We start from the raw sequence: 27,228 nt of genomic DNA on the forward strand, positions 1-27,228 counted from the left end.
AGATTTGTCCATGAACCATATTTCACATCTAGGGAACATTATTTACAGGATTGTTACTAATCAAGTGGATCAAAGTTTCTGATTGGTCTTGGTCAAATTGGCATTTGCTTGTTTATTTTTAGGTTTTAGGTTACAGTTCCAACATGTCTGCCACAACCATTAAGGACCTAACAGGCACTTCTTAAAATCTTGTTGAGGTCCATCTTGTTGTCTGTCTGTGGACTAAACAGATGGAACTGCGTCCAAATCAAAATGAGATTTAATCTTACATTTGTAGAAAGCTGCATTAAAAATAAGTTATTTTTTAAACTTTACACGAGAGATTCTTGTAAAACTCATTTCACTGAGTTCAGTGTTCCACCATGTATTCATTATGTGTATTATATATCAAATCATTTTAATTCAAAAACCAATTTAGACGTCTTCAATAAACCGAAAGATATTTATTGTTTATAATATCAGAAAGAAAATATTACAGTAGTACAAACACACGAAATAGAACATTTCATTACTAAACTTGAAAGTAACCCGTTTGCAGACAAGATTGCATTTAAATGAAAGGCAAAGCCAAGTTAGTAATTAATTTTCCTGTAAAATCAGCTTTTCCAACATAGGACTGTCATCAAAACAAATAACAATTTCAGTTGTTTACTCAGAGAAAGAGGTGTTTAGGTAGGGAAAGAATTGTTTACATAGGAAAAGTAATGTTTGGGACAGAAAAAAACAGCCGAAAGCTGCCAGGGAAACGATTACGTTCACAGATCTTAAGTGTGTTGGAACAGAGACTATTAACTTACAAAGTGATAAAAAAATTTAACAAAAAATCCTACTATTGGTTTTTGAATTGTATAAGCACTTAATTTTCTATTTTAAAATAGGATCATATATGAATAAATGTCATATTTATGTAAAACAATATCCATTTGGAAAGGTTTTATACATTGTTAAGGAGTAGTTATTTTTTATATAAATTTAATCATTACTAATATATTTATTATTAGATTATTGGTGTTAATGCTTTTGGTACATATAAATAATAATAAATGGCTGCAAGTAATAATTAATGTAAAATAACTACTTAAGTACTTTTGACGCTATTTGATATAAATATGTAATCTTATTTATTTTTTAGCTATTTACAATTGTATATTTTCAATATAATTCAACTCTTGATAGATTAGTCCTAGACACTTCAAATGTTGTACAAGGTCCCTCTTAGAAAAACCCTATTCATTTTGAGGTCAAAAGGTTAAAGGGTCTGTTTGTCCCTCCGTTTGTTTTGTGCGATACGAGAGACTTGAAACTTGGTACATAGATTCCTCTTGGTCCAAGGACGAACCTTATTTCTTGAGTGTTAAAATGTAAAAGGACAATCCATTCATCTTTGAGAAAACCCTTTTATTATATTATGTTGGGTCCATTGATATGCTACTGTATTTTTTTCTCTAAATGTTAAATGTAGTTGTATCTGTTTTTAAAACAGTTTTTCACACATTTTGGCAATGGTTTAATGGTTCTTCTTATAAAAAAATCCTTTAAAATGTAGTTATTTATCTCTTAAAAGAAGATCTACAGTACTGTATTTAGTAAAGATTAAGATGCAATTAAAGACTTTATTTATCTAAATTACTTTTATCTAATATAGTTAAGCATACAAACAATAATACAAACTGTAAATTAACCCGTAACAGACTAGACTAGCCATACAGACATAGGGATATGTTCAGACCTCACACAGAATGTACATTTTTAATTTCATTACTAGGGCTGATACAAGTTAATTAAAATCAAAATGTATAAAACTTAAAGAAATTTCATTTTATATTGAAGATAAACAAGGAAAATACCTCATCGAGATACATTTTCAGCAGCTCAGATACAAGTTGTACTCAATAAATTTACTGAACATATTGGAAACAAGAAAACTGTCTAACTTTTAGATACGTATTTTAGCAGTTCCAGATATAACTTATATTACCTAGGAGTTATGTCATTACTATTATATAAGGTGTGAGTACGCCACACCATGTATTGTGTAAAAGGCATCATTGAGTTTGCATGCAAAAATTTTAGTAGTTAGGCTACATGTGTTACTTTGTCAGAGGTTAAAATTTAGGCTACTTGTATTTTTTCCATGCCCTCAGGATTACTTAAGACCTATGTAAAAATGTTCATTTGGTGTAAATTCCATAGATCGAAATGCACCATCATTGACCTCGATGATACCTCTATAGAAGAGAAACTGCATACAAAACTTCAATTTGTCAAGGTCCATAGGTCAGTTCATTCTGAAGATATTGTGCAAACAGATAGACAAAGAGAAATCTTCCTATGAAATAAATTATTTATTTATCATCAGCAAAGGAAACAGCGAGATGGTTTACATAGTGCTTCACCTCATTTTTTTGTAATGTGATACAAAGGAAAAAGTAAACAAAATGCAATTGCTAGGTTCACACATGGTAAAATAATTTATTAGCAATAATATCATTGTTGTACATTTGTTTTGAATGCTAGGTTTTGAATATTCTCAGAGATAACATCACAAAATTATTGTACATATTTACAGTGAACATTACCAAAGTGCTTAAATAAGAAAATACAAATACAAATAAGGAAATAAATAAACAACTTACATCACAGAATAAAACAAAGTTAAGGTACACCAGTTAAAAAAGTAAAGTAACAGTAAAAGTAAAGTAAAGTTAAGGTACACCAGTTAGCGTTAGTTTAAGAATAAGGAATGCTCTTGTTAATAAAATTACAAAATTTGTTGTAAAAAATTTTCATTTCCTTTACTAGCTTTTATATTAGTGAAAATAAATACAACCGTTTTTAATACATGATTTTATGCAGTTGTTACTTCCTTACAAGTTCTCAGGACTATGGCCCTAGGAGTTTGTCAGTATTTAAACATTTTTTGTACCATCTCTTATTATAGGCTGTAGGGACTATATCCACACTATATAACATATAAATGTAACAATTGAAAATATCTAGATTTAGTTTTTACTAGTTTTAACTGGAGTCTGTTCACAAGGCAGGTATTTTTTGTTCTCAACAGTTGGTATCATTTTGGGAATGGTAAAAGGTCTGTGATTATCATATTCTTGTAACCCATTTTCCAAACTGAGATATTTGTTGCAATTGTTTGTATAAGCTAAAAATTCAAAAAAAATATAATGTCTCAGGAAAAATACACTGATGTCTCCTAATTGTATTTATAGTATAGCAATAATTAATATCAATACTATTACAAAGAAAAAAAAAATTGAACTGTATTTTCATTTAGATTGATATTTAATTTTTTTATTTAAAATAACAAAAAACTGTGCCAAACCAAAACAAACTTAAAATATTGTTTCCTGTTTGCATTGTTATTTAATTTCTAAAACTAAGAACTCAAAAGGTTACATTTCTATCAACACATCAGTTTATGTGCATTATTAATACATAAATTATATAAATAAAATGGTGTTTTTATTTTTGAATAATGAACAATTACACAAATAATCTGACATAACTCAGTCTACGAGGTACATCTGTTTTCTTTTAGTAGATAAAATAATAGTGTAATATGTCACAACAAACAAATGATCTCAATTTCAGTAGAGAAATGTGTTGCCTGTATCCGTTGCTGGCGTCTCTAAAGCGTTAAATCGATTTATTCTGTTTCTATTTATTTGTTATCAGCAAATCTTAATAGAAACTATTAAAATACATTTGTCAAAATAAGATATCACTGTCGTCCCATTTTAAATGGCTGTTACACATGTTTTTCAAAGTACAGATATAATACACAATCACTCCAAAGTGTATTAAAGGGACATACTAGTATTTTAAATTGTTGCAGCATTGTGTCCTTATAAAAGGCTTAAAAAAGTTTTATATAAACAGTGTATTATAAAGTCTAACTTAACAGCTGTTTTCATGAAAAATTAATGTCTACAAATCACAATGTGGTTATAAAATAGTACACCTTATTCTTAATAAAAAGATCTTTCAAGAGGATGACTAGAAATATTATTTACAAGTATGTCACGTTGAATCCTGTCCTGCTCGCAACATGGAGGAAAAAAATGCCCAACTTTTGTGCAAGAAGTTGTGATGGGCTTCCATCTTCCACCACCCGACCAGAATCCAGAACCAACACACGATCACAGCTGAGCAGACTGGATAGTCTGTGCTGCAACACAATATAACCTGTTGTCAATCAGTTTGGGTCTTTCACCACCCAGCCAGAGTCCTGTACCTCTATCACAGATGTGCAGACTGGATAGTCTGTGCTATAACAAAATATAAACTGTTGTCAATAAGAGTGGGACATTCACCACATGGCTAGAGCACCAACACACAATCACAGCTGAGCAGACTGGATAGTCTGTGCTGCAATACGATATAACCTGTTGTCAATAAGTGTGGGACTTTCACCACCCGACCAGAGTCCAGCAGCAACACACAATCACAGCTGAGCAGACTGGATAGTCTGTGCTGCTATACGACATAACCTGTTGTCAATAAGTGTGGGACTTTCACCACCCAACCATAGTCCAACACTAACACACAATCACAGCTGATCAGACTGGATAGTCTGTGCTGCAATACAATTTAACTTGTTGTCAATAAGTGTGGGGCTTTCACCACCCGTCCAGAGTCCAGCAGCAAGACACAATCACAGCTGAGCAGACTGGATAGTCTGTGCTGCAATACGATATAACCCGTTGTCAATAAGTATGGGACTTTCACCACCCGACCAGAGTCCAGCAGCAAGACACAATCACAGCTAAGCAGACTGGATAGTCTGTGCTGCAATACGATATTACCTGTTGTCAATTAGTGTGGGACTTTCACCACCCGACCAGAGTCCAGCACCAACATACGATCACAACTGAGCAGACTGGATAGTCTATGCTGTTAAGTACCAATGAAAAACAGAAAACCATAGCATCTTTTTTCAAGCTAGGCGGGTGAGTAGCTACTTAGTAGTTTTCAATGGATCATGCAAAATTGCTCAGTTAACGACTTTAAGAAAAAGTATCTTTGAACACAAACATTTTTGTAATTACACACCTACTGACAGAATTGCTTCTGAAGCTAAAAACATAGAATTTAGAATACATTTGACGATACATGCAAAACTAACTAAGTGTAACCAAAAATACTACCATAACAGCCTATTTTATTCATAAAAAACAATGGGGCTTGCACTGACTAATTTTGGCCTTTTGGAAATATAAGCACTTTGGATGTATAAATCCACACCCACTTATTGAGTTTCGGTACTGGTAAGTTTACGAGCACACTCTGTATGTGTGTTTACACATGACTTTTTTTACTTTTTATTAAGATCTACCATGCATTGAGGTAGAAATAGGGCTGGAACCCGAAAAATGGCTGTATTTTTGTTTTTCTAACTTCACAATGTCCCAGAAAGACGAAATTTTACACACACAAATAAAAATGAAAGCATTTTCATAAAGAACAAGCACCCAAAGGGATTTAAAAAAGGGTTGCAACCCATAGAAAAACCATATTTTCTATTTCAACTTCTTGATAGAGTGGAATAATGTAATTTACAATACACATGCCTTAAGGCCTCAACAGATAATGTAAAAATGTTTCATGAAGATCAACATGCATAGGGGTTGAGGTTACAACCCCTAGAAGAACTATATTATATTTTTAACATTCCCTCTATTCTATAAAGTTAAAATTTGATACACCTGTGTATATAAACTAAACAAACTATGGGTATCTTAGAGCGGAAGTAGATGACGATGACAGGAAGTAGTCGCTTTTTAACCGAAAAAGACTTTCCAACTTATGTATTTAGATATTTTCTTGGTCAGGACAACAATCCAAATGACACTACAGTGTTGGGAATACCTTAGACCGGAAGTGAATGACAGTGGCAGGAAATACACTTTTTTTTTGACCTAAATAAACTTTTCAGACCAACATGTTTTTTTTTTATCGGGGCAATAATTTAAATGATACCACACAATGAAAATGCCTTATACAGGATGTGGATGACAGTGACAGGAAGTAGACACTTTTTGACCAAAGAAAAAAACATTTTAGATCAACATAGGTATGTGTATATTTTCTTAATCAGGGCAACAATGCAAACACTACTCCAGTACCAGAAACACATTAGACCGGAAGTAGATTACAGTGCCAGGATATAGTCGCTCTTTGACCAAAGCAGGCCTTTCAGACCAATGTGTATGTATATTTTCTTGATTGGGGTAACAATACAAACTCTACTAAAGCAATAGAAATACACTAGACCTGAATTATATTTAAATGGCCAGATGTAGACACTTTTTTGTCTGTAGTAGAATTTTCAGACCATTTTATGTATACATATTTTCTTTATCAACAATGTAAACACTACTATAGTGCCAGAAATAATATAGAGAGGAAGAGAATAAAAAGGCAGAAGGTGATTTTTAGCAAAACTACCCTAGTGTGTGAATTATAATTGATCCGAATGGTTAATTAATCACAAGCTAAACCTAAAGTAAGAGCCAGTGCCAATTTTGTTTAACTTTTGAAAATTTCAACAATAAACACAATGAAATAATATATAACTTAAATATGTGTACTTACGATTAAAAACTATTATTATAGGACTCTATCATATTACATCATAAGTGCACTCATCAAAATTACTATGGTCTTAGTATTTCTCTACTTGGATCTGAAATAGTTCAAGTCTAACTGAAATTGTTGAAGCTATTCATACAAATATTATGTAATTTTATATGAAATGTTTGTATTTCATAAACTGGTTCTCATAAACCCACTTTCACTCCGACTTTAGGGTCCCAATATATTGTCCTTCAAACTAAAAGTGCAATTATTCTGTAAAGGATCGGGAAACTGGAATATCCTCCAGTGATCATCATTATTTTCAGGATTGTTTATTTGTACTGTTAGTTAGTTAGATTTTATATAATGTAACATTTCACAACCTAGTCAGCCAGTACAATTTAAGATTATTTTTTTTATCCAATGTTCCGGAACTAAATTATCGGCGGAGTAACTACCTAATTGGCACGCGTATGAATATTTTATCGTAACCCTTAATAGCATCCCAACTACGTGACCGATTTGACCTCACGCGCTATGTCCGTAAGTAAAATTTTTATTTTCGTATTATTAAATTAGCCCTTTGATGCCAAACATATAAAAATGAATGTAACGTAAAGTAAAGTTGTAAATAGTAAAGTAACTTACCCTTGAAGATCTGTTATTTGCTTGATTGAAATAGATACAAGTTGTGGCGTCGTCCTTCTGACGAGCACGTTGTTGTAATAAGTTTTTTGTGTCATTAAATGGCTAATACCGTCACGAATTTGTTTTAGGCGAGCTCACGTATCTCACGTATTATTTGAGTAGATGGCTACCACTTTCATAACTTCTACTCCTCTTTCTAGTAATTACCGACTAGAAATAACCCTTCTTAGACTACAGCTTCAATGTCTCGTGCCAAGACACCGATGCGCGGGTTTTTGAGTCTACATATTGCGAAGGGAAGTAAAATCTTAAAGTTTTATAAAGGAAAATATCATAGGCATAATTCCATAGAACATTGGATATTTTAGGCCCACCTATCAGATATACATTTTTAGTTCTAGTACTCTAATTGGCAGCAACGTGGCAAGGCATACGTTTAATTTACCAACTAAAAGTGGTGCTTGTAAGTTTTACTGATTAAATTGAACTTATAAGTAAACTTTGCAATTCGAGTATTTATTACTACGACTTCAGAAGTCACCACCCCCTGTGTTATCGTCATTCGGTACATATTACACCATTTTAAAAGAATATGCCTAGGACATATCTGTTTTTCAAGAGGAATTCCATGCAAAGTCACAGGTAAATGTTAGTATACACTTGTGTATATTTAATTTCAATAAAGATTGAAGTACAGAAAATACTTGCTTTGCCAGGACTTGAACCCCAGTCTCTTACTTGCTGGGTTAGTGTGCTACCATTACAACACAGAGCCAATATTTATATACATCCCTAAACAAAATTTTTTAATTAATTTTGACATAGTAAACAAATAATTACCATTAGGCCCTTGGCAGTTATTTACACATGTTAATTACACTAAAAAATTATCATCAGTTTCCAATTTTTATTAACTTCTGTTATTTAACTTTGATCCAGAACATTGTGTAGTTCTTTTTATAAAACTTACAGAGCTTATAGTTAATTTTAAAACTCTACTACAGTGCTTGCCGTTAATACAGAAGCAGGATATTAATACATACAGCAATAGTGATGACCGTCCTATTAGCAAACGCTTGAGCTGCCACTTGTAGCAGCTTCTGCTCAGTGACTGAGTCCAGTGAACTAGTGGCCTCATCCATGACAAGGAGAGCAGCGCGGTGTAATATCGCACGAGCAAGGCACAGCAGCTGCCGTTGTCCACAACTCAGGTTTTCCCCTCCCTCTCGCACCTGTCCATCTGTAGTAAAACATAAATACATACAGTCATAGTAACAAAGTGCATTATCAATTAGGCTACACATAGGAGCTGACATTTTTCACGTATAATTTTTCCTTCCTTCCTCGCATGCAGCACCGTCTGTGGTAAAACACAAATTAAACTAGCTAAAATTATGAGTATACTGTTAGCAAACTCCTGTGCTGCACATATATGAAGCAAGTTTTTCTTCTCAGTGACAGAATCCAGTAGAGTGGTAGTCTCTGGAATATTATCAAAATGTTCTTACACAGTGTCTGAAAATTATGCTGCATGATTATAATCTCAAAATATTTCAGCCTCACTACTGAGAGCCATATTAATCTGTCAACATGTGTTAAATAAAACTGGCAGGATCAGTAATGTGTGTCGACAAGTGGGTTAAGCTTTATCGTGATTGGCTGGAGTTTACCCAATCACTGATCAATATGTCTTCAGCGATCAAATGGCTTCTTTATTATAGGCTGCTAAATTTTTTATAATATAATACTATCCTTTTTGTAGACGTTATTTTTTTTCCTAATTGCTTCTAAGATTTCTCTTATTATCCTTGGTTAATAGCTGTTTTAATAGTATGATTTTGTAACTACATCCTGCTATGGCTGATTCTTTCATATCCTGGTGTACTGTGAGCCAAATGTTGTCATGAATTCAGGTAGATATTATATGCTTTGTTTCCCCAATGTAGACTCAGCCACAACTACATGGAATTTCATATATTCCATACATACACAGCAAAACCATGTCCTACAACGGTAAACTTTTGATGCTGATACATTTACCCATAAGGCCAATGTGAAAATATTTGCTAAGGCTCAGCCAAATCCCATGTGTGACATGTAACATAGTATACTTAGTGTTCCTCATATTGTAATAAAGATTCATTCACAATTTTAAGTCTAAAGGTCAGATAATTTTGAGATATTGTGCAGACAGTTAGACAGACAAAAATTAAATTTTTCCACCCCCATGAGTAATAAACTTATACCTCAACCAATAAGATGAGTACTTACCTAAACCTCCGAGTTGTGTAGCTACCACTTCTTTCATCTGAGCTATTTCTAGACACTCCCAAAGGTCTGTGTCAGAAAATTCACCTCTCAGATCTAAGTTCTCTCTGCAAAAAAAAACAAAATAAGTTTATAATCACCTTAAATCCAAATTCATAAAAATTGGTGTAGATTATATTACAAGGCGTTGACAATTCTTTGAAAGGATAAAAGGATTTCAAAGATGGGCCATAGTTATTTTTTACAAAATAGAACACTAAATTTTGAGAAAATGTAAAAAATCTTTTTTTTATCTAAGAGTTAAATCTAGGATCCTTCACTTAGTTGTAAAAGGATATTCACCCCTCCCTTACTTGTATTTGTCCCTCAGGTCTGTGTATTCTGTAATAACTAATTAGATTCATAGACGCCTGTTCTCTAAAGTTATTTTGGCTCAAGAGGTAAGCTCCTAGGAACTATTTCCTGGTTTTCCAAACTGGATGATCAGTCAGCCCTATGTACTTTGGCAATTCTCTGCCTTTCCACAGAGTCTGCCTTCCTCAGATGATTCCAAAGAGGGCAATGTTTTTGTTAGCAATTAAAAAAAATTTTTAAACAAGTTCAAATTATTACAAAAATGGTGAACAAATCTGTATATATGATGACAACTTGTCAAAGTAAAAATTGACTCAAAATCAAGATGTCATTCTAACTCACCCCTCTGATGGTGCACTGTACTGTGCAGTGGAATGACATGTGCTTCTCATGATTGTTCTAAACTTTTAATTTTAATTTTTACGAGTTCTTAGTTATATGTTTATAATACATTTTTTATTTGATCAACCTTATATCACTTTAACACTTGAAGGATTCCAGCTCACAAAACCTAGTGTTCTATTTATGTAGCAAATAAAAATGGCAAATACCTGAAAATACTGTTATCTTTTAAAATTATCTATTGTCGAAAAACTAATGTAAAACTATTTGGTTTAACACCTTCATTGTTGCTGTACACTAATAAAACTGACTACTCTTAATCTGACTCTGCGCCATAAGGCATCTGTTACAGTGTGTTAAATGTCTATGTGTTAAACCACTATTGGCAGGTCAGCTGGAAAAGTAATTTTACATTGAATACAATAATTTTATCAAATGAACTAACAAGGTTGTTAGGGTCCAAACTTAGCATATTTTGAGCCTCCTCTGCATTATGTGAAAATACTATGGGAAAGCTTTTAGTTTCCTTGTACGGGACGGAAACAATCATTTCAGAAACATCATGTTCTCATTGTAAAAGTAGGTAAATATGTTAAAAATATAATCCTTTATTACCAAATTAAAAAAAAATTTAACATCCAATCACAATAATCCAATAACTCAATTTTTTAACTCACTGACCACAGCTTACCTAATGGTGCCACTGAACATAATGACATCCTGAGGAATCACAGACAGTCTTGACCTCATGATCTTCAGCGGAATCGTTGTGATGTCAACATCATCGATCAGTATCTTGCCCTCGCTCACAGACACCATGTTGAACAGAGACATCACCAGGGAGGGACTTGCCACTACCTGTGCGACCGCAGATCCCGATCTGGAATGATCACATTGTTTGATCACTCTGTAAGAAATCCATTGATTTCAATTTTGCAATCAATCATAACTCCTAAGGTATATAAAAAATTAATTTTTAATTAACGATTTTTGATTTTCAGTATTGTTTAACTCAAAATAACAAGAACAAATCTAGCAATCTTCAAAAGCCATCTAATCATTTTAAATTCAAATAAAAGCTTAGACAATCTTGCTGCTGAAGAAAATCAATCACAAAAATAAATGAATGATCAATCACTATAGAATAATTTAAGCAAACTATTTAGCAAATAAATGACAAGAACACTAAGCAAATTGTGTTTTCATTAAATGAAAACATTTATAAAGATAATAAGCCAGAAAATTATTAAGAATGTATTTGATAGCAAATTGAGTTGGGACCAAAATAGCTAGAGTAGTTTATCTCTCATGCAACTTAAAACATTGTGTAACCGAGAACATGCTGATAACCTATTACTATGCTTCATTCCATTCCCATTTGCCTATGGCATTACTCTACCAGATTATAGTAGTAGTGCAATAAAAGCACTTAGATAGCAGAAAAGTCTTTACAGGTTATACAGAATGTTTCATACAGAAAAACTTGTGTGTTCCTATTTTTTTTATCTACATATAAGGGGCTGTAACTAAATTATGTAATGCTAAAATCAATCTTTTCAGACCCCCCCCCCTCCCTTGTAATGGCTTATAAACGATAACATTAACAGTGTGTAAAGTTGCTGAAAACCTCCCTCCCCCACTGGGGTGTTACTTAATTTAGGGACAGCCCCTAATGACGCTTCTAAATAAATAGCTCTACATATATAATACTGCTACTTTGTAAGTGTTAAAGAACAAATAGTTAAATTTTCATCTAGGCATGAAATTCATAATAACTCCTGTATTTTATGAAAAAAAAACTGTATAATTTATATCACTTAAATTAGAAAAGAACCAAATGCAGCTACATATTTAATCAAAGTAAAATATTTTAATAAGTTGCTAAAGAAAGCAAGGTCTGTACCATAAAAATAAAATTTAAACACGTTTAAAAAAATTGTTTGAATTAAATGTATTTTATTGTGTTGATGAGTTTTTAGCCTGGCATACTACAAATTTAATTTTATAGATTTTATTTATTATATTAATTGATTATATTTGGTGATTGCTAAGATTTTATTTGAATTTATAAGTAATTTGTCAGTTTATATAATTGTTAAGGGTATTTAGTGTTGTAATGTATACCTATTTGTATTTATATGTTTCTGTACCTGTACGTATAGGTTTAGGTTTAGTTTTTTACAATTCTGATAAGGTCAATTGCACTGTTGTATGTGACTAAAGAGTAACAAGATCTTGACTCTTGTTTTATTTCCTACTGTAAAGGAAACAATAAAATAAGAATTAATTTTCTTCAACAGATACCTTCTGGCCAGCAGGAATATGTAAGTCAAGATTGACTATTACTGGTTCTCGGTTTGTATCATATTGGAGAGTGACTTTCTGAAACTTGATGTCTCCATTTTTTGGCCAGAGAGGAGGCACATAACCTGAAAAATTATGAATAAAATAGTAATTCATATTAACAATATAATTAATATTATATCTAAAGAATAATGCTCTGATTATAGATATAACTTATAACCATTCATAGTACACAAATTGCTGAAAGATACTTAAGGAGTCTGTTGTTCCTAATATTAAAGTAAAGTCCAAACTCCAAAACTCACCGCAAAGTCGGTAGTCTTCACTGGGTGCACTGGCGTACTGAGTGACTCTCTCAACAGAACCCATATACATCTCCATGTCAGCTAGGAACTTAACCACCCAGTTGAGGTATATAGGAACCAGTAGAGTGTAATTGATCGCCAAACCAACCAGTGAGGGGCTGACCAGTTCTGGCCATAACGCTGCAGACACCAGCGACACCACCATAGCGACAAAGACTATCAGGCCACCCAAGTAGTCCTGTAGGCAACAACTTTCATTTTAGACATTTCATTAGATTTTAAAATTGTTAGAAAGAGAAAAAACACAATATATACAGCGTTATATTGTTATATGATATAGAATCCATGGAGCAAATATGTTACACCACAAAGTTCACTACTGGAGCCTGTTTTGTTTTCTTGTTAAAATAATAAAATATTCAATACTGCTTTTTAACTGTTTTTAATTATTATTAAGTCAAACTAGTTAATGGTTTAGTATTTTTTATAGATATTTGTTTCATGCCATCAACTAAAACATTTTTGTCAAAAAGTATTTGTTTTCTGAAACATGATACTACAATGGTTGTACACTCAAAAGATCAAAAGAATTTGGTAAAGTAAAAAGTTCTTCTTGCTTGAGATAATTTTTAAATTATACTTTCTTCAAAGAAAAAATTATGAAAAATACTGACCAGAGCAATACCAAGCCAGCGGTTGCAGGAGTTAATGATCAAGAAGGCGTTGGTATGAGTGTCCAGCTTGTGGAAGAGTGCTGTGGTGAAACGTTGCTGCTGCCCAAATGCTCGTATTGTCTCCAGTCCGGAGAGTGTCTCAGAGAAGTGGGACAAGATGGGGGATCTGGACATACTGTCTAGCCTCTGGAGCTCTCTGAAAAATAAGAAATCAATCAATTTGGAACTATGGAGGTATTGTGTTGAAAAATAATTTTAAAAACACTTAATTTAATTACATTTACGCCCATTATTTGGATTTATCCAACTTGATACTTGATGTTTCATGTTAAGATTGGTTTAAAGTTTATTTGAACTGTTGTACTTATTTTACCACAGCCTTTTGTAATCATTCAGCAAAGCTGGCATAACATCCATCTCTGACTTCTAAATAAATCTTCTTTAGAACTGTAAATAACTTAACACTATGGATTGGTTCCAATGTTTTGTAAACATCCAAATTTTCATACATCTATATATTTTGTGCATAATTTAATTTATACTGATTTCAAGTGTAAACATCACATTTCAGGATAATATTAAGTAAATGAGTTCTTTTATAAAAAATCAGATATCTCATACTGGAGCCTTAAGGCATACTCAAACGTGAAGCAAATCTTTGAAAAAACTCTGAAGGAACTCAAATACAGAATAATCTGCCAAAGACATAATTTTAAGATCAATAATGCAACACTAACCTGGTAGAACACCTGTAGAATTTCTGCACCATGTAGTAGACCAGACAAATAGGTGCTGCTAGCGCTATGAACCAAGGAGTCACTATACAGTTGACAAGGACTGCTGAGAAACATAACAGCAGGAACTGAAGCAGTCTTTGGAGCGATGTTGCTATTTTCTAGAGACGATAAAAGAGAAACTGTTAAGTATTCAAGAAATCTAAATACTACTTTTATATTCTTTTCAACCAAGAACTCAGGCAGTAAATAAATCCTTTTTTTAAATATACAAGACAATGAGGATTTACATCAACATGTTATAAGTTCTTAGATCACTTTATAGTTGAAAGTTTCAACTCATTGGTGAACTCCACAGACTTATCATGTGAAATTATGTTGAACGGTTAATGAAAAAGAGAAAAAGTAAAAAGAGTGGCTTTTAGAAAAGTTTGAGATACCACCAGTCTCTACAATACAAATCAAGATAAGATTATCTTTATAGATAATTTAATCACTTTTAATTATTTCAAAAATGACTTCACACACTTCCTGTTTGTTTAGATCTTGCCTTTTAATAAATAGTTTGTAAAAGTGGATTTAGAAGCCTAGTAAATAAAGAATAAACAGTCTCAAGGTCTGACAACATTTCCAGTACCTAACCAAAGTAAGATTTAAAAAAATAAATTACAGTTAGCCCACACCATCCTGTGATGAAAGTGGTATGGCCTTACTTTCATACAGGGTTTTTGTTTATTACTTATTTCTACAAATTTGACTATAATTTCAAAATCATATCTTCATTACACAGGGATCCTCCCTTAGATTTGAGAATGCTTATAACTTGTGCCTACCATTCACAGTCACATGGGTTAGTAGACCAACAACATAGAGCAATGAAAATAGCATCATAGTTCCATTTTCAGATCAAAACTCATCATTACACTGTCTTCTATTAGCATTTTTGGATATGGATATGGTCTTGAAGGATAAATTGCAATTCTTAGCTTTTCGTTCTCTTCCATTCCAATATAGCATATTAGCCTATATGTTTGGGAATCCATTTCGATCTCATCAATGACCCTGAACTAAACAAGATGAACTATACTACACTTTCGGTAGTTTTTCTTTTTTTAGAATTTTATGGATATCTTGCCAAACTTTAAACTTAAATATTTGCTTTGGTTTAAAAAATATTTTAAGTTTGCAACTGTGGAATGAAATAAAACGTTACCTTTATCAATGATCCCAAGGTCTGTAGAGAACCTGTTCATGATCCTGCCAAGGGGTGTGGTCTCGAAGAACCTGACTGGACAGTTGAGAAGGGTTCTGAGCATGGTGTCATGGAGTCTCCGCCTGGCCTTGGCACCACAGTACTGGCCTAGACCATTGGTGATGAGGGATAGGACGATGGAAGCTACAGATAGCACCCCATACACTGTCAGGTAATAGAGAGCCTACATCAGAAGAGGGAATACTGTTAGTTGAAACACACAATAACTGTTGCATATACAAATGAGAGAATATGTATTTAAAAACTGCATCTTCTTCTAAAACAAATATTTAATAAAAAGGCATAGACAAAGATAAATTTCATCCTAAATTACACACAGATATTGTAATTTATTCTAATTAACAAATAATTCCTCAAGAATGTTCACCTGTGGATGGTTAATACCTTCCAAAGAACCTACACTGGGTACAGAGAGAAAACTGATGTGCCACTTAGGCCTATATCTGGAAAACCCTATGGATGTCATGGAGCAACAGATGTTGAAATATTGGAATAGAAGGGTGGATCGATAAGACTAAAATCTCCTGTTGAGGATGACTGTTGGAGTAGGTGGAGCTCCTTAGTGTTAAAGGCTGTTACTACCCTGGACATTAAAGAATGCTATTCATTGCCTGCTTTGACTGGAGAGACTGGAACAGAGCTGGCCTTACCTTCTTCCAAAGTAACATGACTAAGATATAGTCCGCTGTCCTTCCTCATGAGATCTCAATAAGAGATGGCCCCTACCCCCCCTTGCCCACCCTGAATATCCTGTAACTCCGAAAGCAAGCGCAAAGATCCTTCTAAGACTAAGTGTAATAACAATTTTCCTCAGCTTCTCGCCCTAAGTGAACAAAAAAATTACAAATAATGGAGAAGATTCTCTAGGAGGTAAATTTAGCTTAGAGGGGTTGAAGTAATGCATGAAATGAAATGAAAAATGTCTTTATTGAATACAACGTAAAACATATTCGAGGTAATTGGCATATGCATGCTCCCTATAGCTCTTATAAAGTTTTCGCAATTAAGATTATATAGGAGTGTCTACTGCTAGAACTTGCAGATATATAATGTCACATGCACGCCCTACTTATTCAGGATATTCAGAAAATACATCACAGGACTAGTGGTTACTGCTATTTGGGAACTTGCAACTACAAAGCATAAATTTTCTTCCCAAAAAGATGAAAAATCGTCAATAGAGTCTTTATCCTATGAGTTTTATCCGAATTCTTTGAAATAAAAATTCGATTCACACATTATAATTTTATTCGGATCATCCTTAAATTCTTGATCAAAAGCCATTTCAATACACATTTTCTATTCTTGTTTAGATTCACTGCAACACAACACACCAGTGTAGGAACATTTTGATAATACACTAACCAACAGACTCTAGAATTCAGTTACTCCAAGCACAAAACACCCTCAGCAATAAATTGCTCAGCAAAGATAATAACTAAGCAAAAGTTCTTTCCAAGCAAACCACTTCTTAACTGAAGGAGCTAGTGGCAACATGATCAAAGTTCTCAAAGTGATATGCCTGAAGATAGACATAATTTTTCTTGATTTAAATCTCATTTTGACTTGACCAGTTTTTGCAGTTTTGTAAATTAATTAGACATTAGATATTGTATTTTTGTTTCCACATTATCAGAGTGTTCTAGAACATCATTGCATAGGACTTACATTGTAATGCAATATGGGTGCCCCATAAGGATTAAGTGTATTTTAGACAAAATTAAAAAATTACATTGTTAAAGAGAATTTAATGAAGATTGGGTTATACAATATTTTTTATTTACAGACTTAATAGTGAAATTGTAATCAAAAGAGCTAGATATTGTTATGCCAAACTTGTTCATTTAGTCATGGCCAATGCTTATACACAAAAAGAAAAACAAAAATATTTCTGGGAAAAAACCAATTTTTGACTCAATATTTTTAGGTTATTTTAAATAGATATTTTAAATTAACTTAAATTTGCTTAGACCACTAACATTCTATGTACCTACCATACTTCTATCCAGTTTTAGCTAATTAGCCTGCTGCTAATGAATAAATAACGAGTAATTGGTTTCCTGTTACTCATCTAGAATGTAAAATACAAGTAGTACAACAGAAAAGTTTTGGTAAACTGATTAACTACAAACACACTACTATGCATGGGTATTTAACCTTATAAGTGCTGACTACATTCACCTGCAGTGCTTTATGTTTTAGGAGTTTTGAAAGCGTATGTTGAAATTAAATAATAAAAAATCATTTTTAAAAATCAAAATTAATATAGTAATATCTTTTTTCAGCGAAAACTGCAGAATAAGAAAATGATAATTACAATAACTTATTGTTACATGTTAAAAAGTAACTAACTGGCTTTTTAGAAAACTATTTCACATTTAGCACAGCATAACACTTTATTAAACTTGCTTAAATAAAAAAAATAAATAAACATTTATTATAAATAAAAATATGTAAAATTTACACATTTTGTTCTTAGAAAAAAAACAAGTTTGCCTCTGCTGAAAACCCTTAAAAATCTATTATATTCAAATAATGACTTCAACAGATGAGTTTTATAACAACCAGAGTCATTTTTATTTACCAATTTCTAATTTATATTAGGATTAAAAAACCTAAAAATCCTCAATTATCTCTTTAGTTATCAACAACAACAACAAAATAACTTGTGTAAGGGTGGCTCCAGTACACAAGGAATATTCCAGCTGATGATATGTGTAATTAAATTCACCTGTAGTCTAGCAACAGTATTTATGATCAAATAAAACGGCATGTGGACAAATTAAATGGCAGTTTTTCTAGTGTATCTATATATATATATATATATATATATATATATATATATACTCATACATATATCTATATATATAAAAATGAATGTTTGTATGTTTGTCCTTTATGGAATCGTGAACTATTGGACCGATCATGATGAAAATTTGTACGTATATGTATTTTTCCACGGAGAAGGTTTATAAGCTATGCCCATCCCTTTCCCGATTCAGGATTCCGCCCCACTGGTTACAGAAATACCCATAAGAAATGCATTGCAGCAAACATATGTTAACGTCTTTTCAAATTTTTAATCAGCTGTTCTTTGTAAACATATATTACACTTATAGTTTTTAAAGCATAGAGTAAGCTTAAGAGAAACGACAAATTTTGTTTAAACTGTTTTTGCAATCACTGTTAAACATAGACTTTACTATCCAGATAATACAATTCAAATTTGACGTAAAAATTCACCTTTAACTGCAATATTTATTTAATATAAACCATGCTCATGCTTGATCAGAAGAGTAATGCAGATATCATAATTACTATCTTACGTTGGCTACAAATATAAAGAATGTTATAAAATTAACCTTAGTTGTTTTTTTTGACAGAAGTATGGTTCTCAAAACTCCGTGTGTACATATTCTCTCGATCGAGACAACAAAGCAAGCTCAATCGTGGCATCGGAGATATAACTAATTTAATCTAAAATTTATTATAGTAAAAAAAAAAATTTAACTAAGTAATATAAGGACTTCGGTTCTTAAGATTTGCGTGCGAAAAGCCGTGGGTAACAGCTAGATAGAGGCAGGAATATGGTACATACCTTCATAATACGCCCAAGAGGCTCACGATGGAACGACTATCAATTATCTCAGCAATGTTTAGAATGTGATAGAAAAAGAATAAGTGAATATAGTGTACTGTTTTCAACGGGAAATTGCGTGCGAAGCCGCGGGCAACTTTTGCAAAAAATTATTGAAATGCGCAGCAAAGCGCGCCGGTCCCGCTAGTATATATATATAAATGAATGTTTGTGTGTTTGTCCTATATAGACTCAGAAACTATTTGACCGATCATTATGAAAATTTGTATGTATATGTATTTTTCCACGTAGAAGGTTTATATGCTATGCCCATTGATGTAACACACCACCAGGAGGCGCTGCAAAATATATAAGTTATCAAAGCGCCTGCACATTGTAAACTACAATTACGAGATAGTTGTGTATAATAACCACACACTATGTGAAGGCGCTAAGTGAATTTCTGTTTGGCCTTATAGCTTGATAGTTAGACCACTTTATTATTAAGTACATGTATGTGTACAATGGATATAAACATACACTTTTGGCAGATTTTCTTGATAGTGTCAATAAGGTAAACTCTACATCGGCATTGACAATATAATTCACTTGAACCAGAAGTGCTCTCATACACGAGCAAAGCTTACAAAAAGTGTGCGAAGCCGCGGGGGGGGGGAACAGCTAGTTACTATATAAAATACACTGAAAAATATCATAAATTATGTTATGTGGTAAACACTGACCTAACCTCCTGTAGTGTGTGTTAGCACTACCAGGCGAAGTCAACACTTTTAGGGTTAAATAGTGTACAGGGTGATTAGCATTAAGTGTTTTAAAACATTTTGGGTTATCCTACATAATATTTGGAATAAAACAATGGGTTTCAATTTAAAAAATTCAAACTCCTCTTTAAATAAAGAATTTTAAAAAGCATTTTATAGAATTAGATGTGATTTTAAAATATTAAAAAATGTGCATGTATAAAGTTTGGTAAATTTTAATTAGAATACACTGTTTTCTGTTCATCTTTCGATAACAGCTGTTAAGCATGTGAACATTAATTAATCACATGGTTGTAAAATTGTCTTTTGTTAAATCCCGTTGATTCAGTTTTTTTAGTCCTCCTCTGTAGACTAATGGTTATAGTCTCAGCTCTCTAACCGAGAGATGACAGATACAAATCCAGGGGAGGTCCAATCATGTCTTTGACAATAAAAAAAAAACCAGTGCACTTCGAAGCCGGCATAGCTGATGCTGAGGCTTAAATGAGAAAAAAAAAACAAAAAATCAGTTATTTAAACATTAAACTTTGTCAGTCATTGAAGGACATTCTTTCAGTGTAATAAACCAATTTTAAAAGAATTTATTGAGGAGGGATTTAGTTAGTTTCACTCATGCTTTGGATAGTTAAAATACTCTTAAATTTAGAAGTGATTTTGTAAAACTTATAAATTTTGCACTATGTCATTTTAAACTGCAATAAAATGTAACCATGGTAATGAGAAACAGTTCATTTTGATTAAAATTAATCATGCTTCCTTGTCCGCTGTGAGTACAGACTTATGTTTATTACAATAATTTGGGTGTTATTGTGTTATAAATGGTATTTTAACACTTAAAAGCTATTACTATGATCATGATTCTATAATAAATGCCTCGTAAACCATACAATAAACATAAATCAAGTGGGATTATTTAAAAGAGTAAAAACAAAAAATGCAAAACAGGTGTTTTGGGTCTGATACACTTATATAAGAAAAATCATTGACTCCGTCAACTTCCACCCGAGCCGGCCACCATTAATTTAAGGTGGGCCCTCCCACTGGCTTTACCACAGACCAGTGACTCTCATAAGTGTACACCAGACCACAAAAACCTCCAACGTCAGGGGCGGAAATCAAAACCCGTGACTCTAAAGGCAACATCTAAGGCCAACTGCCACGTCCAAGAATAGTGCCTTAGACCACACAGCCATCCTGACATGATGTCTGAAATGTGCAGATAGCTAAATTAGGATACCCGCAAATGTTGTTCGAGTCAACTGGATTGCATGCCAGTTCTATGGTTAAAAATCTAAAACAGTTTTGAGTAGTTTTTTAAAATAAAAATTGAAAAAGCTATTTTGAATAATTACTTTTCACTAATTTTGTAAAAACCCAAAAAACTCCTTATTTGGAGAGGAGATTGAATTTTTTATTTAAAAACTGTTTTTTTTTATTTCATGTACTTTAAAATTGCTCAATATTTTTAAACACTAAATGTCCATCACCCTGTATATAAACCTGGTTGCTAAACCTTGGACACTTGACTGCGCCTGTCCTCTGTCCACAAGGAGAGCCAGTAGTCTGTGACAACTCGCAGTCCCTGCCAGGACACTGTAGTCGCCAGGTAACCCAGCCCCAGCATCACCCCACAAGCTCTCAGGTACCTCAGGTAGATCACTCTCTCTATCTCCCCGTACTCCCTCTCCTCCTGAGACTGTGATGTACCCCATTCTGCACTCTCCACTGGTAAACATGAGAAGTTAAATATTATTTAATATTAACATCATTTTATGGTAGCGCAAACAATTTTAAACAAATACATAAGCTGGGGTTTTTTTAAAAGAGTAAAACTAAAAATGCAAAACCGGTGTCATACCAGAGATACATTAAAAGCCTAAGGTTAAATTTTCAAGAGGACTGTTTTGACATTATTTTAACACTTATGAAATGAAATGACATTTTAATTTTAGACTTGTATGAGCAATTTTAATATTAGATGGAAAGATTTTTTTGTGTGTTGAAAAATTGTACACAATTCTGTAAAGTTTGCTTTTACATCTTTCCGAAGATGTGTGATAAAAGAGAGGTTACAATTTGAACATTTCTAGTTGGGAGGTGATCCTACTTTGGGGGACAACACATGAACACTTTTAATATGCCAAAAAAATAGGCACTATTAACTTAGAAACAGCCCCAAGTTTAAGTTTTCTACTTGTAACCATTGGAAAATTAGCAGGGGGAGACTTTATATGAGGGCTATTCAGAAAGTGAGGAACATTTTGCAATTTTTAAAAATCAAGTACAAGAAATATGTATACATGTGAAAGAGGGACTAAAAATTGTACTTTTCTACATAACCACCATACAAATTCAGGCACTAATCATAGCAGTGGACAAGCTTTGAAATACCTGTGTCATAGAATTCTGCTGCCTGTGATCTCAGCCACTCAGTGACATGTACCTGGAGCTCCTCATCGTTGTCTAAATGCTGTGTTGATAGCCAGGTCTTCATTTTCGAGAATAATGAAAATCACTTGAAGCAAGTTCAGAACGGTGGGGGGATGAAGAAAAACTTCCCACTTGAAGGAGTTCAAGAGTTCTTGCATACTATTTGCCGAGTGAGGTTGAACATCGTAATGCAAAAGCAAAATTTTGGATGACAATTTTGCTTGGTGCTTGTTTTGGACAGCTCTCTTAAGGTTTTGTAGTACTGCTCAGAGTTTACTGCTGCACCACTCTCAAGAAAATCAATAAGAAGAACACCTTGCCTGTTCTAGAACACTGTTGCCATGATCTTCCTTGCCGAAAAAAGTTTGCAGACGTTTCCTTGGTTTGTTAGGGGAAACTTGTGTTTCCCCCACTCCTTCCATGCACTATAATTTTGTCTCACAATTCACATGTTTCACCCAGATTTCGACTCCTGTGCTACGATTCAATCAAGTAGTAGTTCATCAACATGACTGTGGTAGCCTCAAAAAATGTCAAAGCTGCCCCCACTCATTGTTATTTATGGTGATCTGTAAGCATTTTTGGCATCCATCTTGCAAAACATTTGTGGAAGCCAAACTATTGTGAAAAATTTCAAACAATGAAGTCCATGAAACTTGTGGGAAACATAGAGAAAGCTTAATTATAGTGTATCTTTTCGTCAACTTTGGTGACAAGATCGTCAGTCACAATGCTCAGAGGTCTACTCTTCTCTTGATCATGAATGTTTGTTCTGTTGCTCCCATACACTTCACACGTTTCTCAATGAATTTCTATTGCTTTTAAGTTTTATGCCAACAAAACCAATCACAGACCGCTTTTTAAAAATTGGCAGGATTTTTGATTGTAGCACACATTTCAAATTTTAATATAACAAAAACAGGCAGCAAGGTGATGTTCCCCATCACAGATGGATGCTGATTGAGGTGCTGAGCTTGTACACACCAATATATATGCGATTAGTACGTGCCTGGCAGCATCAGGTAGAAAACATTCCTTACTTTCTGAATAATAGTCCTCATACTTAAGATAATATTTGCTTATTGTGACTGTTTCACCTTACAGTACTAGCATGATAACAAGCAAATTAAACTGCACACCAACTAAAAGACTTACTTGCATCATCATCGTCAGCAAAGTCGTCACTACAATCTGACGTTGTAGATGCAAGACGATGTAGTTGTGGGCGATCTGTCTCTGATACTGACCTGGACAGCAGAGTAGAAGAAATCAGTTAAGTGGTTACTGAAGTCCAATATAGTTAAAATTGTTTAAATTTATTGGTTTAAATGTAGCTTTTGAACAAACACAGGTATGTAATGTACTTTCTGTAAACTTTTTGTTGTGTTGATGATATTGTTAATACAAATAAATTATCAACCTAACAATGTGAATGATCTCTTTTAAGACTTAATCATTCAACATACAAGGGCTATTTTTTTACAACCTCCGATCTCACACCATGACAGCCAGACACGTGGCAGGTCTGCAGTATAAATAAATAAGGACTTTATTTTGGAGTGGTTTTTCAACAATAATTGCTGGTTTACAAAACGACTCATGTCTTATTAAATGTTCTTAAAAAATTAAAAGCTTATTTTATAGTTATTAATAAATAAAACATAATATTAGACATACAGTTATATATGGCTATATCACCTTGTATTGTACATTAAATACTTGTATATATTTTCTTTGTATGTCGTTTCAGATACACCCTGGCCTGTTACGCTGGAGGACAGTTCATTATATAATTTGGGAGCAAAGTACGCAAATCGCTTTCTTTCAAATTCACGGCGAACGCGAGGCATCTCCAACACTTGATCCTGTCTAGTACTGCGAGATCGGACTTGAGACCTGCTTTTTAGTTTTTCTCTCAGATATCCCGGCCTGCCAGTGGTCAGGATTCTGTAAACCAGGCATGAGGAGCGCAGGGTACAAGTATCAGCTACAGTCAACAAACCCAGCGATCGTCGAGCCTCCGAAACATGGTCAAACCTTCTTAAACCACATACATACCAGTAGATATGAATATGCCGGTTCTAGACCACTTTTGGGACAGACAGAAAATCAATGTAAAATACTGTCCATTGAACCATAAACAAATCTAATAAAATCTAACAGGAAAGCACGAATGTTAAATAACCGAATCTTTAGCTGTTTTACTGTTCAATGTTTGCTTCTACATTTATAAGCTGTTTTAATGAAAAAATCAAAAAATCTTAATAAAAAATCTTTATTCTACAAAGTTAATTGTAACACAGTCTTTATCTTTTATAGTCTTCTTTCCAGTAACAATCAAGTGTAATTTTTCATTTTTGTTTAATTCTTTAATCTTTTTCTCATCCAAAACAGTCAAAAATCTGTTCGGCAAGTGTACTTTACAATCTTCCAACTCGGCAATTATTGTAAACCCGAATTTATCTTTCATTTTCTCCAAATTCAAGATTCTATATCTCTTTTTTTCTTCCAATTCCACTAATTTCTTATATTCTTTGAATCTTAGTTCACCAACCTTATTCAACTCTTGTAACAGCGCTGCCATTTATTATAGAAAAATCTTTTAACTAACAAATAGAACAATCTGAAAACATTTGACCAGAAATTGTGCTGATTTGTGTCAAAAATCACTACTTCTCAAAATTTAATTTTACAAATTTTTGCTCTTTAAATAGAACAATCTGAAAACATTTGACCAGAAATTGTGCTGATTTGTGTCAAGTTGTCACAAAAATCACCACTTCTCAAAATTTTAGTTTACAAATTTTTGCTCTTTAAATATGGAGCGGAAAAAGATAGAGTGCCCATACTGCAAAAAAGACATTTTTGAACATCACTATACTCGTCATTACAATTCGAAAAATCATTTGAAGAACAAAGAAATTTATAATAAAGAACTAAATTATTTAAGACAGTGGGCTAGAGAAAATAAAATTGCCGATCACGAAAACATGTTTAATATTGAGAAATTACGTGAATTAAAGAGAAATTTCAAAGTTGAAAAGAAAAATCTCGACCTATTTAATGATGAAAAACTTCATTCAATAGCTGAAAAGTTGGCTATCGGTACTAACGATAAAACCAAGTCTGAAATGATCGAAGAAATTGATAAAACTCTTAAAGTAAAATCCGAAAATATCATTGATGTAGAAGTTTTATCCTCAATACACGGTCTTTTCAAGCAATACATTTTAACAAACTTGAACGACAATTCCATGTCAATTTACAAATATCTTTCAATTATGCGGTCAGAAATTAAAAGTTTAATCGAGAAATTTCAAGAAAATGTTAAAAATATGAAGGGCTATCTCTCTTTGGAATGTGAATACGAACGAACTTTAGTGAATGGTGAACCGCAAACATGTCTAATGTATTTTACTATCAAAGCAGACGAAATCTTTGACGTAAACGACTTTATTACTAAGCAATTTAATAAATTAACACATCGAGAACAAACGAATAATCCAAATAAAGGTTCCGGATGGACATTTAAAAGTTGTAAACAACTAGTTTTGAGCCTTAATAAACATGAATTTATGAACGCAGGATCATATATCGATTTACCAAAGGAAATCAAAGATAAAAAAGCTTGTGTAAATATCAAAAATAAAGATGATTATTGCTTTATTTACTCTATCCGATGCGCTATTGAAAAACCCGAGACTCATGTTGACAGAGCAAAACAATACGAAAAATTCGTGAACGATGAGATATTTTCTGGATTCGACTATCCTATGTCTTTAAAAGATATACAATTATTTGAAAAACGAGAAGCAGCAAAGCAAAGTACAAGTATCCGAAAATGTCTGTAAATGTCTATACTTTTGATGAAAAACTACACATAGTACCGTTGCAAATTTCAGAAGTTTATGACGCCAAGTTAGAAGTTGATTTATTGTATGTTAAACAAGATGATAAATCCCATTATGTTTTGATAACAGATTTAAGTAGATTAGCGAGTTCACAGATATCAAAAAATGCTCACAAGACGTTCTTGTGTCGAAGATGTTTAAGCCATTTTTACAAATCTGGAGATTTAACAGATCACTTAGAAATTTGTAAAAATCATGAAGTTTGTAAGCCAATTATGCCATTTTCCAGGTCAAACAACTAAATTTACTAATTATCAAAAGAAATTTAACCATCCGTACGTAATTTATATGGACTTTGAGAGCATATTAGAGAAGATTCCCACATGCAAAAACAATCCGCAAAAATCGACTACAACCAAGATTCAGAAGCATATTCCTTATGGTTTTACTCTATATTTAGTGTCTAATGTGACCAATCGTATGTACAAGCCGATATGTTATCGAGCAAAAAATGAAGAAGAGTTGCCGAACGTTCCTGCAAAATTGTTTGAAGAACTCAATAAATTATCGAAGTACATAGCTAAAAAATATAATTCAAAGAACATGAAGCCCATGAAATTGACTGACGAAGAAGAAATTTCGTATCAAAATTCAAATCTTTGCCACATTTGTGAAGAAATATCGTATCAAGACACTGAAAAAACTTTAGGGTTTTTACCAGATAATTGGAGTTCTGCTTATGATGCATTCAAAAATGCAGAGATCACTGTCATTTGACTGGAAAATATCGAGGTGCAGCTCATAGAATTTGTAATCTGAATTTGAAATTTCCTCAGAATATTCCCGTTTTCTGTCACAATATGTCTAATTACGATACGCATTTGTACATAAAAGAATTGGCAAAACAATACGGTAATGTTGATTTGATTGCAAACACCGATGAACGATATATAAATTACTCTGTAAATTCTGGATACGGGTATGAATTTGATGGTGACAAACCTAGAAAGTTCATCAAGTTTTCGTTTGTAGACACGTTCAGATTCATGGCCTCGTCTATAGAAAAGTTAGCTAAAAATCTAAAGAGAGAAG

General features: G+C 33.0%; 1 protein-coding gene across 1 annotated transcript in view; it reads right to left on the reverse strand.

Annotated features, from left to right (window-relative positions):
• Positions 1–3,932: 3,932 nt before the first annotated feature.
• The window catches only part of LOC124372781 (ATP-binding cassette sub-family C member Sur-like), a gene marked incomplete at its 5' end in the record, with an annotated part of 44,648 nt that continues 21,352 nt past the window's right edge, over positions 3,933–27,228 (reverse strand). The window contains 12 exon segments of the mRNA XM_046831191.1: positions 3,933–4,186; positions 8,286–8,482; positions 9,514–9,617; positions 10,898–11,049; positions 11,051–11,086; positions 12,511–12,635; positions 12,816–13,053; positions 13,490–13,685; positions 14,227–14,384; positions 15,432–15,659; positions 21,369–21,580; positions 23,441–23,532. Coding sequence (XP_046687147.1) covers positions 4,028–4,186; positions 8,286–8,482; positions 9,514–9,617; positions 10,898–11,049; positions 11,051–11,086; positions 12,511–12,635; positions 12,816–13,053; positions 13,490–13,685; positions 14,227–14,384; positions 15,432–15,659; positions 21,369–21,580; positions 23,441–23,532 — 1,897 coding nt within the window.

Source organism: Homalodisca vitripennis, unplaced genomic scaffold, assembly GCF_021130785.1.
Source record: "Homalodisca vitripennis isolate AUS2020 unplaced genomic scaffold, UT_GWSS_2.1 ScUCBcl_4014;HRSCAF=9898, whole genome shotgun sequence".
In the NCBI taxonomy this organism is placed as follows: domain Eukaryota; kingdom Metazoa; phylum Arthropoda; class Insecta; order Hemiptera; family Cicadellidae; genus Homalodisca; species Homalodisca vitripennis.